The 16,457-nt window shown below is 33.9% G+C and overlaps 1 protein-coding gene across 11 annotated transcripts in view; it reads right to left on the reverse strand.

The window, feature by feature from the left end:
* The window catches only part of Csnk1g3 (casein kinase 1 gamma 3), a 115,258-nt gene that overhangs the window by 79,443 nt on the left and 19,358 nt on the right, over positions 1-16,457 (reverse strand). For 10 of the 11 annotated variants that reach the window (XM_015486700.2, XM_048811834.1, XM_015486703.2 and 7 more), the window contains exons 3-5: positions 16,153-16,158; positions 15,163-15,173; positions 3,775-4,202 (exon numbers count right to left, since the gene is read on the reverse strand). In XM_015486700.2, coding sequence (XP_015342186.1) covers positions 3,775-3,952 — 178 coding nt within the window. In that variant the 5' untranslated portion in view covers positions 3,953-4,202; positions 15,163-15,173; positions 16,153-16,158. Of the gene's footprint in view, positions 1-3,774; positions 4,203-10,422; positions 10,434-15,162; positions 15,174-16,152; positions 16,159-16,457 lie in introns of those variants that run through there. The other variant, XM_015486692.2, reaches the window with a different exon arrangement.

Consider the following 16,457-nt stretch of genomic DNA (forward strand, 5'->3'; position numbering starts at 1 on the left):
GTTGATATATCTTGGAAGGCCAGTAGAATTTTCAATAAAACAATTCTCAAACACAAACATTAAAATAAGGAAAATTTAAAAACTACATATGAATAAGAGGAGAAACAAACATTAATAAAAGAAGTTATGAAAAATTCCATGGAAAACTTAATTATGTCAAAAGTTACAATATCTTTTCTCAGATACGATAATTCATAAAGCAACATAAAACATCCTTGTTCATATTCTTTTATATGATAATTAAGTGCAGCTACAACAAAATACAGCAGAGGCTCAGGTAAACAAAGTTCACTATACTCACAAGTCTTAAGGAGTCACACTGCATACCATGTAGTCACAGGAAAAGCACTAGGCTGGGGTTAGGTGGCAGAAGACAGGAGCAAAAGGAGAGGTTAGCCCAAGGCCTTTATTAGAATTGTCAAGAGAAAGGTAAGACAAGGCAGGGTAAACAATTTAGAATTGGCTACTCTCCATAATTCCAGTGACTTTTGGGCTTTAAGGGTGCTCTCTACTTGCATGGTTGCTGGCTCTGGATGATCAAAGCAGAGGAATACTGCCTCTTGAGTGTATAGGCCAGATAGAGGAGACAAGGCAATGAGTTGGTAGTTTACATTATCAAAGGCATTATTCTCCCAGCTGAGTCCTTTGCTATCTTTAAAAACTGACTAACAGCCAGAGGGGCAGTCTTTCCCTAGCCAGAAAGGCTTTGAAAATGTCCAAACCTCATAAAAACACAGAAAAATAAAAATTATACAATAAAACCATATATATATATATTAATCTCTTGCTATGATTAATCATATATATATGCTTGCTATGATTAATCTCATTCAGAGTCTATGAAAAAAAATTCTAATGGTTTCCATTCACTACCTAAGCTAAAAAATACATCTACCAACACATAATGCAAGCCTTACCACCAACACATAAATGAAACCACAAGCCAGGCACACCTGAAATCCCAGTAACTCTGTAGGCTAAGGCAGGAATATTTCAAGTTCAGGGCCAACCTCAGCAATTTAGTGAAACCAAGTCTCAAAATAAAAACATGAACAGGCCTAGGAATGTAGCTCAGTGGTAGAGTGCCACTAGCCACTAGATTCAATCCTCAGTACCAAAAAAAAAAAAAAAAAGAAACAAATCACAAATATATACCAACATATCATTTAAAATAAAAAATACAGATAAAAATACTTAACACATTTATTTCAATATAAAAGATTTTTTAAGGTATAACTTTTTTTTTAATCTCATGATCCTTTTTTTTAAACTAATTACCTATAAGAATCATTTACAACAGTATGCAAGACTGCCTTTCCTTGAGGCATTTAGGCATGGAGGGATATTCTACATTATGTATAGGATTGCAACTCTTTTTTGGTGCCCAAGAGGTCTGAAGCTTTTAATGCTCTACAACATGAGAGATAGTCTTCTACCAAAATAGAAATTACTAACTGTCCAGCCCAAAAAGTTTACTTTATACTTTTTTTCTTATCCAATACCAACCACAAAAAAATTCAGTACTAAGAATAATCAAGATGAGCCTATTACTGTTTTTTTTTAAGTATTTTTAGAATCCAAACCAACTTTTAACATTAGAAACTATTTATCCAAGTACAGAAAGAATATTGCTTATAACTTTTTCAAAATAGGAAAACATTTGGGGATTTGAAGCTAGAAGTAAAATGCCCCTTTAGTATAGTCTATGAATAAGGAAGGATAAAATTATTAGTTGATCTCTGTTGTATGTGTGTACACACACACACACATACATATAGGTATATACATATATATACATATATATATAAAATATATATATGTTTATATACATATACATAAAACTGAGACACATAGATATACATGCTAAATATATAAATATCACACATGTATATATACAATTAATACTTATAGATTACATATATAAATAGATGCACTAAGAAGTCTTCTTATTTCTAATCCTGTTTATTCATGGACTGCAAAAGAAAGGCGTGTTTTGCTGCTTTTTACAATACATAGTACAGTTTCAGTATATGGTTCTTATAGTTTCTCATATTGTCTTGGGCAATATGGTCCACTGGATTTGTTTTGTGTGAATATACACAAACACATACATACACACACAAAATGTGTATGTAGTGTATAAATGTATGTGTGTGTATGGTTATCTTGAAAAAAAATGATATGAAACAATTTTGCTTAAAAATGGCCAAAGAAGGCAGGGATTATTGGCTCGGTGGCAGAGCACTTGCCTTGCCTTGCACATGTGAAGCACTGTGTTCGATCCTCAGCACCACATAAAAACAAATAAACAAAATAAAGATATTTTTAAATTTTTTTAAATGGACAAAGAATATTCAAATATAATGCTGTTCCTATTACACTATCATCTAAATTCAACCCTCACAATAACCTGAAAGTGGAAATAATCCAATTATGAAGAATTTGAGGTCCTTGAGTGGTTAAAATGACTTATATGCTCCAAATTGGTAGGAACCATTTTTATATTTTTCTAGTGCATTGTAAGTGTTAAGAATTAAATGGATATTGCTCAAAATTAGACCTCAAGGAAATAATCTGGTTTTTCTAACTCAGAAACAGTTTAAGAATTTCAAAGATCTAATTTAACATGTCTCAAGAAATAAAATGTAAACATTTACTCCTTCAAGTATTTGATTCCCTATGAAATTCAAGTCTGCCAGCCACATCATGTTATAGCTATGTATAAAGTATGTCACTGCCTTTTTATTAGCTTACTTAATTCAAATATTTAAAGTACATTAACAACACAAAACTAATGATATTAAAGAGTCACTACAAATTAGAATGTTTTATAAGATTATAAGAAGTAGTTGAGTAGATAAACACAACTGGATTTATTTCTAGAAGCAAGGTTGGATCTAAGGAAAATCATCAAGCCAGAATTTTCTTTTTTTAATTTCTAAAGCTCCCACTCTTGGTGATCCATTGACCAGAGTCCTCAATGTACCTCCATACTGACTCTTACATAACCATGCCACATTCTTGTTTCTCTTCAATCGAGTCGGCGATTACCTCTGCAGTACTAAGAAATAAAAGACTTAGATTTTATTTTGATCCTGAGAACTGTCATTAAATTTCTGGATGAAATCTGGCAAGTAACTTTCTCTGAGTCTCAATTTTCCTAAATGTAGAGTTACAAAGTTCAGTTAGACCACCATTTCCCAAAATTGCCTAACTACAAAAACCTAAGCCAATTCTGTGAATCCTTTGTCAATATGGACTCCTGAGTCTCACCCCAGACTACCTGGGCAGGGGAGAGGAGAGGAAAAGAGTAGAAAGAAAAAAATTTAATTACAACAATGTAAATTTCATTACATTGTTAAATGCATACATTTCAGTATATTAACTTTCATTTTAGTCACATACATGGTCTTAAAGTGGTTAGATATTAAATATTTTGAAATATGTAAAAGGAAACTATGTCCAAAGAACATACTACAAAAGCCGTCCTAGCAGCTATTTCAATCTGCTAGGCCTTTAAAAGCTACTTTCTTGTATTCTCAGATCCTTAAGAAATAAGAAGGGTTAATCTCAAGAAAATATAGACATTCCTATTACAGTGATTTCCTTACAAATGAAAATATCAGCACATAAGAAACTTTGAACATATTCTTTAAATCAACATAATCCAATTAAGTAACTAAAAACTTAGATAACTAAATCCTTTTCATTAAAAAGTAACCTCCATTTTTAAAAAATGCTCTTCACATAATGAAATAAATAAAACAGTCTTACCTAATCGTAATTCTCCAAAATTGCCACATCCAATTTTTTTTCCAACTCTAAAGTTAGGTCCAACCATTAAAACTCCAGATGATGAAGACCCAGTTCCTCGAGTGTTGTGCCCTGATCGACCACTAGGTCGTGCCATTCTATCATCTGATTTGTCCTTGTCTTTCTTTTTATTATCCATATCAAGTTTGCGGTACTCCACTTTGAATTCTTTAATCAAGACAAGCACGCTGAAATAGGGTATTGTGAGAATAGGTACATCACTAGGTAACTGTACCAGGCGGGTAACGTTAACATTCAAATTGCAGTAGGTAGTCAATCAACTGGAGCGTGTTCATCCCATTCGTAAAATCTTTCTTAGTTGTCTTTTCAACAAAACATGTCTTCAAAATTATCTTCTCAGTGATGTAAGCTGATATCAATGAACAGCTAGAACATTAAGAAAAGACAATTAGTCAACTAATAAAATTTTAAAATGTGTGTTTGGGAAATAAATAACAACTGCTTAGGCAATGATGTATTTCCATTTGTTGATGCCCATTAAAATCAAATCACAGTAGATTCCTAAATTAGTCATTATCCTTTATTTCCATACTTTAATACCAAAGAAATCACAAAAACAAAAAACAACAAAGAAATCAGGGATTCAGTTACTTTTAAAAACTTAAAAAGGAGCAAAAGAAACTGTTTCACCAAAAATATACATTTAATAACAGACCTTTCAACTTGAAATCACCTTAATTAGAGGGGAAAAAAGTTTTTTAAAAAATTCCAGGAAATCAAGAAATAGTTTCTATTTAAAAGAAGCAAGACAGAATACATTTTGAAAATTAGTAAAATATCTTAAGAAAAGTATCTTCCCATGTTCATACACTTAATAACTTCAGTCTTCAAATAAATATTCATTTGATCTTCATTAATTCAAATATTTATTGTCCTGTATATACAGGAAAAGAGCATAAGACTGAAAAGACAAAAACATTCTTGCTATGTCTCAAGGAAAACAATTTGAAAATAACATTTGAACCAGGTCTTAAAATGGCACATGCCCTTATAATCCCAGTGGCTAGGGAGGCTGAAGCAGGAGGATCATGAATTCAATGCCAGCCTCAGCAACTTAGTGAGGTCCCAAACAACTCAGTGAGACCCTGTTCCTAAATAAAATATTTAAAAAGGGCTTAGGATGTGACTCAGGGGTTAAGCACAGCTAGGTTCAATCCCTGGCACCAAATATATATATATTCCCCCCCCACAAGGCTAAGAAATGCTGACAAGCATCAACCTTACAAAATGGAGAAGTCAGTTATTTTCTAATATATGAATGAAATGTTCAAGTCTTTTGTAAAATTCTGTCCCATTCATCTTATTTAGAAATTTCAGCCCTCAAATGTACCTTGATCATGTGGTAAATCTGCAACCTTACTAAATGATCTCCCTACTCCTCTTTGAACAATCTAAGTGGTCTTCTATTCTTTGCAATTAAAAAGAAAGGTTTTGACTTCAAAAGATAGTCACTAATTAAAAAAAGACAACAAGGGCTGGGGTTGTAGCACAATGGTAAAGTGCTTGCCTCTCATGTGTGAGACACTGGGTTCCATCCTCAGCCACAAATAAAAATAAATAAATAAAGATATTGTGTTCATCTACAACTAAAAAATTATTTAAAAAAAAAAAACAACCAATACCAAGGACTAATTCCTGTCTCTGAAATTGATTATACAATGCAGACATAACAAAAATTGAAACAAAAAATGTTACCCGGTTAATTTTCAGCAACCCCCAAATTTGCAATAAGTTCTAACAATCTATTTTTAATGTTTTGTTTGCCATATTTTTTTTATTTGTAGGTGAAACTGTAAATTTCTGTTTACTACATGTAAAGCTGAATGAGACCTCTGCTTCTAGCCATAACACATTAACTGATAGTAAACAATTCTTCCTGTTATAAGCAACTTTAACTGTAGAAAACATAGGAAGGATCTGTTTTCAGGTATCAGTTTATACTGTGACAAAAAGTGAGTCCACCAAGCTGCGTATTGAGAATTTCCTGAACACAAAGCAAGGAGGTAAGGTTTAGCACACAGGATCACAGAACAGAGCTTGGAGCAGTTGTAGTAGAATTTGCAGGACATGGCACCAAAGGGAGGCAATTTCACAGTAGGAATTTCACACAGTGCCCTTGAGTGCCCCATAAAGGGAAGTATGGCAGAAAGCTTGGCTACACATACATGCAGGAACATTTTGAAACTCCTAGAGGAAAATGGCTATGACAAAGTTAAAGGAAGAATGAGATGAGGTTACACAGTAGTATCCCTTCATGGTATTAATATCAATTCAATAAAGACATTAAAAATCATAGACATATGTATGAGAAAATGAAGCAAAGAAAACAAAACTAAAGAGAAAAAAGACAACTATAGTAAAAAATTTTAACACCATTCTTTTGGTAACAGATAAAAGACAAAACTAGCAGTATGTATATAGTAGATCTAAATATCATCAACTATTGAACTAAGAGACATTGATAAAATTTCCAAAACCGTGAATAAAATTTCCTTTCAATGTCTACCAAGAGAAATCATATGCAGTCTCAAATAATTAAAATATTAGAGTACTTTTGATCAAAACAGAATTAAATTAGAAATCAGTAACAATATGATATCTAGAAATCAAGAATATTTGAAAATTAAACATACTTTTAAACAATTAAACATACTTTTTCATAAGTTGAAAAAGAAGTCATAAAGAAAACTGAAAACAATTCTAACAGAATAATAATAAAAGAAAACATTAAAGTTTATCATTTGCAAGCTGGGCACAGTGGTGTATGCCTGTAATCCCAGCGGATCAGGAGGCTGAAGCAAGAGGATCATGAATTCAAAGCCAGCCTCAGCAACAGTGAGGCGTTAAGCAACTCAGGAGACTCTGCCTCTAAATAAAATATAATAAAGGGCTGGGGATGTGGCTCAGTGGTTGAGTGCCCCAGTACCAAATAAACAAATACATAAAGTTTATAATTTCCAGCCAAAGCAGTGCTTAGAGGGAAATTAGAAGCTTGAATGCTAACATTAGAAAAGAAGTAGTTTTTAATCAACTAGATTCCCCCCTTAAGAAGCTAGAAAAAAGCAAACAAGACATAAATTAAAGAAATAATTTTAACAACTATATTCATAGCCCATTGACTTATAATAAAATATAATCTTAATGAGTGAAAACAAAAAATCTCAACAGATAACAGAAATACCAAACCTTAAAAAAAAAAAAAAAATTGAAACCATTTGTTATAGTTGAGATCTGAAATGTCCCACAAAGGCTCAGATGTTTGAAAGCTTGGTCCCCAATTGCAGCAATGTTCAGAGGTGGGTCTCTGGATCATGAGACTCTGATCTCATCAAAGGATGGACCCCACTGATGGATTCATAATTGAATGGACTCCTGAAAGATGGTGGAAACTGTAGGAAATCAGGTCTAGTTGAAGGAAATGGATGTATGCCCCAGTAAAGTATATCCCTCCCTGACCCCTCTCCACCTTTCTTTCTCTGCTTCCAACCACTAAGGTGAGCAGTTGTGCTCCACTCCATGCTCCCTGACATGACGTTCTGCCTCACCAAAAGCCCATAATAATGGAGCCAAGTGAACACAGTCTGAAATCATGAACTAAAATAAATCTTCCCTCAAGTTGATTTTCTCTTGTATATTGTCACAGTAATAAAAAGCTGATTAACACACCCTAGAATTAAAAGAAACATATATGAAATACTTTCACTGGATACAATAAACAACATATGAGATAAAGCAGAAGAAAATGTCAATGAACCTTTCTCAATATTCAGAGAAATTACCCAAAGTGCAAAAATCAATAAAATTGAAAACAGGCTGCAAAAGGACAAAATAAATAAAGCCACAACTGTATCCTTTAGAAAAAGGTGAATAAAACTGGTAACTACCAGCAAAAATGATCAAGAATAAAAACAGAATATACAAATTACCAATAAGAAGGATGAATGGAGACAGCAAAAAGATCCTACAAATTATATTAAAATAATAAAGGGCTATTGTGGCCACTAAATTTGATAACTTGGGTGAAATAGAAAAATTACACTCCAAATATAATTTTTAAAAATAAGTACCCATTTACACATATAAAACTAAACACTAAATGCCAGGGGTGGCGCACGTCTGTAATCCCAAAGGCTCAGGATGCTAAGTCAAAAGGATCACAATTTAGCAAAGTCACAGCCTGAACTCAGCAAGACCCTGTCTCTAGATAAAATATTTTTAAAGGCTCAAGATGTGGCTCAGTGGTTAAGCTCCCCTGGGTTCAATCCCCAGTCCCCCTCACCCCCAAAAAAGAAACTGAACACTATTATCTCAAAGTGTGCCAGACCTTTACCATAAAACTTAACCTAAAAATGCAGCTTTTTTTTTAAGTTTCTGAACATATCAGTATTTTAATTTAGAAGTTAAAAGAGAACTCTTTTATTTTTTTAATTTAGAAGGAAATAATTTTCTTTTGGTGAATTTTCACATTATTTTCAATATATAGCTTTTCATATATGTTTAATTAATGAAATATTCAAAGGCACATTCTACATGTAACAGAAAATCAAATAACACAAATGAAGCAAAAATATTCCTTGGGGCCAGGCGCAGTGACACATGCCTATAATCCCAGCAGCTAGGAGGCTAAGACAGGAGGATTTCGAGTTCAAAGCCAGCCTCAACAAAAGTGAGGCGCTAAGCAACTCAGTGAGACCCTGTCTCTAAGATACAAAATAGGGCTGGGGATGTGGCTCAGTGATCTAGTGCCCCTGAGGTCAATCCCCAGTACTCACACCCCCCACCCCGCAAAAAAAAAATATTCCTTGGGATGTCCACACCCATGTCTCTCAATTCACCCCTTCTCAGAGATAAACATTACTTTCAGTTTGGTATATATACTACAGACCTTTTTTGTAATGCTTGTGTATGCATACAGTTATATGTAGATATACTTGTAGGTTGGTTGGTTTTACATAGAGGCCCATAAAAGCCTCTGAAGAACCAAAACTGCCCAACAATAGAAATAGCATTTAAGAGCCTATTGAAAAAATGAAGGATATGTGACCCTTCCCTTTGATACCCTACCCTATCTACACAACATGAACAAGGGGCAGCATAATGAGATGGGTAAAGAGTCAAGAAACAGCCCCTAATTCTCTTTCCTAAAAAAGGGCCCAGGGCCCAGGGTCAACTGTGAAACCGGGAAGTAGTGAGAAAAAGGCAGGAAGAAATGATCGCCTTAAAATTGAATTTCAAAAATGAAAAAAAGACATCTTAATGCCTGAAAATGAGTCCACTGCCAAAGCTGAACTATTCTTATAAATATACATGGCAAAAAATCAATGGAATTTGACTAGGATATCATTCATGGGTAGAGAAGGGAGAAAAATCAAAGAATATATATGACAATAGTGGTTAGTGAGAAATTTAAGTCATTTCCAATTTTATTCCATTCAGTTCAGCACATTCACCTAACTATTCATAAACTAGTAATAGGTATTTTTATTTTAAAAAATATTTTTAACAAATTAGATTTTAATTAAACCATTTTTTATGATGAATCTCAAGTAGTGCTAGTACTTTCCCTATCACAGTATCTATCAAACAGTATTACTTCATGTCTGTACATAACAGAGGTCAGCAAACTATAGCCTGTAGGCTCACTCCTGCCCATTCCTATTCTTGTACAGCATTCAAACTAAGGTAATAACATTTTGTGACATGTGAAAATTATAAGATATTTGGGCTGGGGTTGTGGCTCAGCAGTAGAGTGCTCACGTAGCACGTTTGAGGCCCTGGGTTCGATCCTCAGCACCACATAAAAATAAATAAAATAAAACTACTGTGTCCAACTAAAGAATAAATATTTTAAAAAGACATTTAAATGTTAGTGTTCATCAATAAAGCTACATAGAAATGAAGCCTTGCTGATACATTTTATGTGTAGTTATGACTGTTTTCATCCAAGAGCAGAACTGAGTAGTTAGGACAAACCCTATGTGGTGCTCTTATCACCTCACACTGCTGCTCAGAGCACCATAAACTGCAGTGGCACAGTTATAATTTGACAGTGTTTACAGTGCCACACATATTGCCATATCATTACACTGTATTAATTTTATTAAAAATGCAAACTCATCATGTCAAAACCAGAAAAGAAAAGTGGACCTTTTGACTATCATGATCTTAAAGCATAGTGAAGTGTGGCTTGTTATCAAATTAGATGGGAAAGCATTATGTTTTCTACACAAAAACAACTATGCCAAAGAATGTAATATACTTGAATATGAACAAATTTATCAGTTCCAGTGCTGTGTAACAAATTACTACAAACTCAGAAATTTGAAACAATACATATTTATTATCTCATAGTCTCCACAGATGAGAAACCTGGACACAGATTAGCTGAGTCATCTGCTCAGGCTGTAGTCAAGGTACTGGCTAGAGCTCATTCTCCTTAGGTGGCTCAAGTGGGAAAATACCCTCTTCCAATCTCCTTCAGATTGTGGAAAGAATTCATGACATTGCATTGTGTAATTAAGGGCCCCAGCTTTTTGTTGGCTGTCAGAAGCAACCCTCAGTTGTCACAGGTTGCCTACATTTTCTCACCATTTCCTAAAGTTCCTGTCACACAGGCTTTTCCAACATGGTTCCTCTAAGACTGAGTCTTATTCAAGGTAAAACATCATCTTTTCTCATACTCAAATTCCAAATTTTGTATCCTGCTATAGTTCTCCTAAGCAGAGAAAAATCATTAAAGAAAATTCTCCTGAGCAGGGACAAAAAGGGGCTACAGAATTCTAAGTAGGAAAGAAAAGTAAACCTAGCGTTATGTACTACTTGGTTCCAAAAGCTAACTGTAGTAGTGTAAGCACAGATAACTGGTTTTCAACTTTCAAAATAAATCTTTTCAAAAAAAAAGGCAAGATAAATGTCCTAGAAAAGAATATAAATTTTGCCCATCATAACAGTGTAACAATAACAGTACAAATAACAGAAGTTTAGCTGTTAATAGGACAAAGATAAGGTATAGGAAGGATAGGACAAGAATATCTCTATCTTGCATAGTACCAAGTTAAGAGAAAATGTAAAAACTTACTGGAACCAGAAACAGATAAAAGAACACTATTTAAAGTGTTAAAAGGAAAGTAACTGCCCAAACATTTAAAGACAAAATACAAAATGGGAGAATGTGAGCTAAAAATCTCATCATTAAAAAAGATAACTGATTTAAGATAATTAAAAGATAATGTTAGATTTAACATATTATCAAAGAGAAAAGAGCACATGATTCAGAATTATGGAAATAACCACCCTAAGTATTTTAAACAAATTATTAAAACTGGTTATATATACTGAAATAAATCAAAAATTGGAGATATGAGGCGAGACTATTATTTATATATCCTTCTGTATTATTTTAATTTCTTCCATATATAAGTATTAATTTAAGTATATTAATTCTACTATTAACAGGTAAATTAATCCTAAAAAATACCTTTAAAATATTGTCAAAATGCAATACTTCAAATGACTAAACAGTAAAATATTACATACCTCTACAAATCAGTTTGTGTTTTTATTTTTGTTTGCTTATTTTGAATAAAAAGTAAGGTTCAGCCTGGCGCAGTGGCGCACACCTATAATCCCAGAGACTTGGGAGGCTAAGACAGGAGGATCGCGAGTTCAAAGCAAGCCACAGCAATGGTGAAGTGCTCAGCAACTCAGTGAGATCCTGCCTCTAAATAAAACACAAAATAGGGATAGAGATGTGGCTCAGTGTTTGAGTGCCCCTGAGTTCAAACCCAGTTCCAAAAAAAAGAGTCCAGCCATAGTGGAGACAATTGTGGAATTCTTAACCTAACATGACCCCCTAGCCAACCCTGGGCATTTTCAAAATAGATCCACAGGTTTCAGAAGATATCATGATCCTTCCAGCACACTGGCAAATAGGCCTGTAATCCCAGCAACTCAGGAGGCTGAGGCAGAAGGATTGCAAGTTTGAGACCAGCCACAGCAATTTAGCAAGGCCTTAAGAAAATTAATGAGAACCTGTCTCAAAAAATTAAAAGTGCTGTAGATGTAGCTGAATGATAAAGCACTACTGGATTCAATCCCCAGTATAAAAAAAAAAAAAGATTTCATGATCCTAAGAAAGTTAAGAATAACTGAAAAGTATACTGTTATTTTCTCACTAAATTGCATTATAAATACATTCTTAGAATTTCAGCTAGAAATATAGCTCAGTGGTAGAGTACTTGCCTATCATGCACAAGGCCCTGGGTTTGATCCAGCCTGACAATAAATAAATGAATAAATAATACATTCTTAGAAAAAAAAAATCTGTCCTTAAAACTAGGTAACATTTGTATTTATTTGTTTAACATCCAACCTTATTTTTTTAAAAAAGAAGTTTTTAGAGCCACATAAAATAAACATACCAAATAAAGGACTAAAAAACAGATTTAAGAAATAGGAAGGAAGTAAAATGATGTTATAAGTAAAATGATCTCATTATATACTATGAAGTTTGGTATCCAGACAAAACATATTTATTTCTGTACTTTCTAGTGGTCAAACAAAAATAGAATACAATTGAATATAGGGCTAGGGTTGTGGCTCAGTGGTAGAGTGCTTGTCTAGCATGCATGAGGCACTGGGTTCAATCCTCAGCACCACATAAAAATAAAATAAAGATATTATGCCCACCTCAAACTAAAAAATGAATATAAAAAAAAGAGAAATCCCCTTGTTTAAAAAAAAAAAAGAAAACAACTGGATATAAAATTCAGAGTGTTTATTTAAATTCCACTAAAAAGACCTGTTAAAAAGACTAATAAAGAATCCTACTATTGTATGATATCTGCAGATGCAATCAATAGTACAAACTAATATCTGCTTCAAAGAAGCTTTCAATTCAAAAATTACAAAGACATTTTTTTTCTAAAAAAGCTTGAAACTCAGGCATCCATAGAAATAAAAATTATTGAAAGAAGTTTCACAGAACCATGCCTTGCTTACAATTTATTTTAACATAATTTAAATGATTATTTATACTGCTTAATAATATTTTAATTTGTAGAGATTTTTGTCTCTTTAATTGAAATCTTAATCCTTCTACTATTAAAGATAATAAACATGTATTTAGTTAATGTGTATTAAGCTACAAACTGTGTATAAATAGTAATAAAATATGTAACATATTCAATTCTAAAATTATTCTGACATTTAAGTATCTATATTAAAAAGACAGGGAATTCATCAAAAGGAAATTATCCTCAAGAATAAATTAACAAATATGAAATCAATTACTTTGCTTTCATAAATAATTTCAATTTTGATATAGCAACATCCACTAATAAAGATAAAATATGTGCTTCAATATACAGAAAACATTAGACATAATCTGATTATATGAGGAGAAATGTGGGCCACTGGCATACTTCTAATTTGATGACTACTGATGAATCTTCAAAACAGAAAACAGAAAATCAGATTCTCTAATCTGCATGATCCAATAATTTAGGACTTTACAGAGCCAAATGATCTCCTTAAGGCTGAAACTGGTATGGTAAAAATCTACATCTAGGTAAGTCAGTCTAGTATGTTCTACCTCATAAGAAAAACACCAAGACCTAGCTTCCAAAATACTGTTGGAATAAATAGAAAACTGTTACATACACCTGCATATTAAGCATTAAAATTTTCTACGGGTAACTTCATGTTTAGCATATTATTCAATATTCTTTGCAGATGCAAAATTGCAACAAATAAAATTTTAAAAATCAAATTTTACATTCAAACGTTACTCGTCACAGTGTTGATTCCCCTCAGTTTTATTATCTCAAATTAAAAACTCCATATTTAGTACATAAAATGTCTCATTCAGTATGTCAAATGCTTTATTCAGTCTCATAAAAATTATATTACAATACATGTCTTCAGGCTTTTCCAAAATTTAGATGAGTAAGGATATTTGTGATGTGATGGCTAGCCCTTACATCACATGCTTCTATTAGCAGCAAGTGTCCCAGTTACTGGTTTCTGGCATTAGCTCAACTGTGGTTGTCTAAGAAAAGAATAAACACTTATTTTTAAAAGCTAAATCATTAACTGTAATGTCAAAATAAAGATCAATTTCTGTAATTACATACTACAAAAGCTTTCTTTATTTAGTAACTATCATCTACAACAGTTTATATTTTTGAAACTGAATGCCAGCAATGTCCCTGTACATTCCTATCAAGATCCAGAAATTTCTAGCCTTTAAATTTTTAACACCCAATTCTATTAGTATTCTCCAAACTGGATCAGAATTCATTAAAACAATTTAATGGGTCCTAAGCAACGGTTTTTTAAATGACACAGTATCTAATAGAAAAGAAAACAGTACACATATGTAATAAAGATAAGTCATGTTTAATGGGATTTTCAGTTCTTTAAATGAAGGTATGTGTATCACTGGTCACAATGCAAAATACATTTCTATAGGTTTGGGTCAAAACATGGTTCCATGGTTAGAGCTACTATAAAATGTAGGAGTATCAAAACATACTGTTAGTCAGTTACAATTAAGGTTATTTTTCAATGAGAAACTTTATTAAAACCTAAATTTCCTCAATAAATATAAATATTACTGTAAGTCTAATGAAATTATTATTCTAATTATCCAGGTCTGATTATTTCTAGTAACTAGAAAGGTTAGGTATGGTTTAAGTGCTAAGATTTAGTTATGATTTAAGTGTGCCCCCCAGGGGGTGTATGTGTTAGAATTTTGATGCCCCGTGTGAAAATGTTCAGAGGACTTTAAGAGATAAGTCTGAGTAAGAAGGTCTTTATGTCATTAGGGGTTGGAAAAGGTCAAGTTAGTTCTCAGGAGAGTGACTTCTTGGCTCACTATGTGACCTTTCCCTTTCACATATGTGTATCCTATGTTGTCATCAGCCATGAAGTCCTCACCAAGGCCAAGCTCCTGTTGACACCATGCAATTGAACTTCCAGAACTGTAAGCTAAATAAACATCTCTTCTTTATAAAAGTACCCAGCCTCAGATATTTCATTACAGTAAGAGAAAGCCAATTAATATACTAGAAAATGATTGTTTCATAAGTCTTCAAAATGTCTTTTGTGTCTTCTATTTTCAATTTCACAAGTGAATTTATACACTCATACCTGTATCACAGTTCATGTGTCTCAAGAGATGGAAAGAGACAGAATACTTAGTGTAAGAATGCCAGGATCCTAAGTATTTATTATATGTTCACCTAGAGAAACACAGATCACCTTCACCTCGTGCCCCCTTAAGAATGACAAGAATCAGCCAGACTCAATGGTGCATGCCTATAATCCCAGAGGCGTGGCTTGGGAGGCTAAGGCAGAGGATCCCAAGTTCAAAGCCAGCCTGGGCAACTTCACAATGCCCTAAGAAACTTAGCATGACCCTGTCTCAAAACAAAAAAAATAAAAAGGGAAAGCACCCCTGGGTTCAATCTCCAGTACAAAAATAAAAAATGAAAATAAAGAAGAAGACTGACAGGAATAATCAAGCCCCAAATTTGTATTATTAAAATATTCACCAAACCAACTGATATGAGCAAATCATCTCACTGTCTATAATCACAAATGGACTGCAAACCCTAATCACAGCAATGATTAAAAAAAAAAAAAAAAAAAACTTGTATGGTGGTGCATGCCTGTTATCCCAGCTACACGGGAGTCTGAAGCAAGAGCATAACAAGTTTCAGATTAACCTGGGCAATTTAGCAAGACTCTGTCTCAAAATATTTTTTTAAAGGACTGGGACGTAGCTCAGTGGTAAAGTACCTTCCTAGCATTGGCAAAGCCCAAGGTTCAATCCCCAGTACTACTGCTACTACTTCTACTACTACTACTCATGATAATAATAATAATAATAATAATAATAATAATAATAATAAGTATAAGCTGAAAGCCACAAGGGAAAATCATGATCATTTGGGGGCATAACTTTCATTCACTAAATACAAATATTTACTGAGTACTAACCATGCACTAGAAATAGGCATATTTGGTAGAAATACAGCAGTGAACTTGCCCTCGAAGAGATCTCATCTAGCTGGGTGCAGTGACACATGCCTATAATCCCAGCAGCTCGGAAGGTTGAAGCAGGAGGACCATAAGTTAAAAGCCAGCCTCAGCAACTTAGTGAGACCCTAAGAAACTTCACAAGACCATCACAAAATTAAAAATTAAAAGGACTGTGGATTTGGCTCAGTGGTTAAACACCCCTATGTTCAATCCCTGGTTTGGGACAGGAGACTCTCATCAAAAAAAATCTCATCAAGACTCTTACTGAGAGACCCGCGACCCAGTGGTACATGGGCGTGGTAGGAGGGGCAGGGCACAGCCGCCGTTCGCGCTTGCAAGGTAAACAGACCTGTGACAGCCTGGGGGGTCAGGCCCAGTGGCCTGCCAGTGTGGTACACACGTCACCCCAACTGGAGTAGGGGCAGAGCAGATCCTTCTCCCACGCCCGGATCAGGCCCTGCCGGTGTGGTGGTCACGTGACCCCAATTGGAGTGGGGGCGGAGCGGAACCGCCACCCGTGCCCGCAGGGTGAGCAGACCTGTGACCAACCTGCAGATCAGGCCCAGGGGTCCGCAGGC

Source organism: Marmota marmota, unplaced genomic scaffold (assembly GCF_001458135.2).
Source record: "Marmota marmota marmota unplaced genomic scaffold, marMar, whole genome shotgun sequence".
In the NCBI taxonomy this organism is placed as follows: domain Eukaryota; kingdom Metazoa; phylum Chordata; class Mammalia; order Rodentia; family Sciuridae; genus Marmota; species Marmota marmota.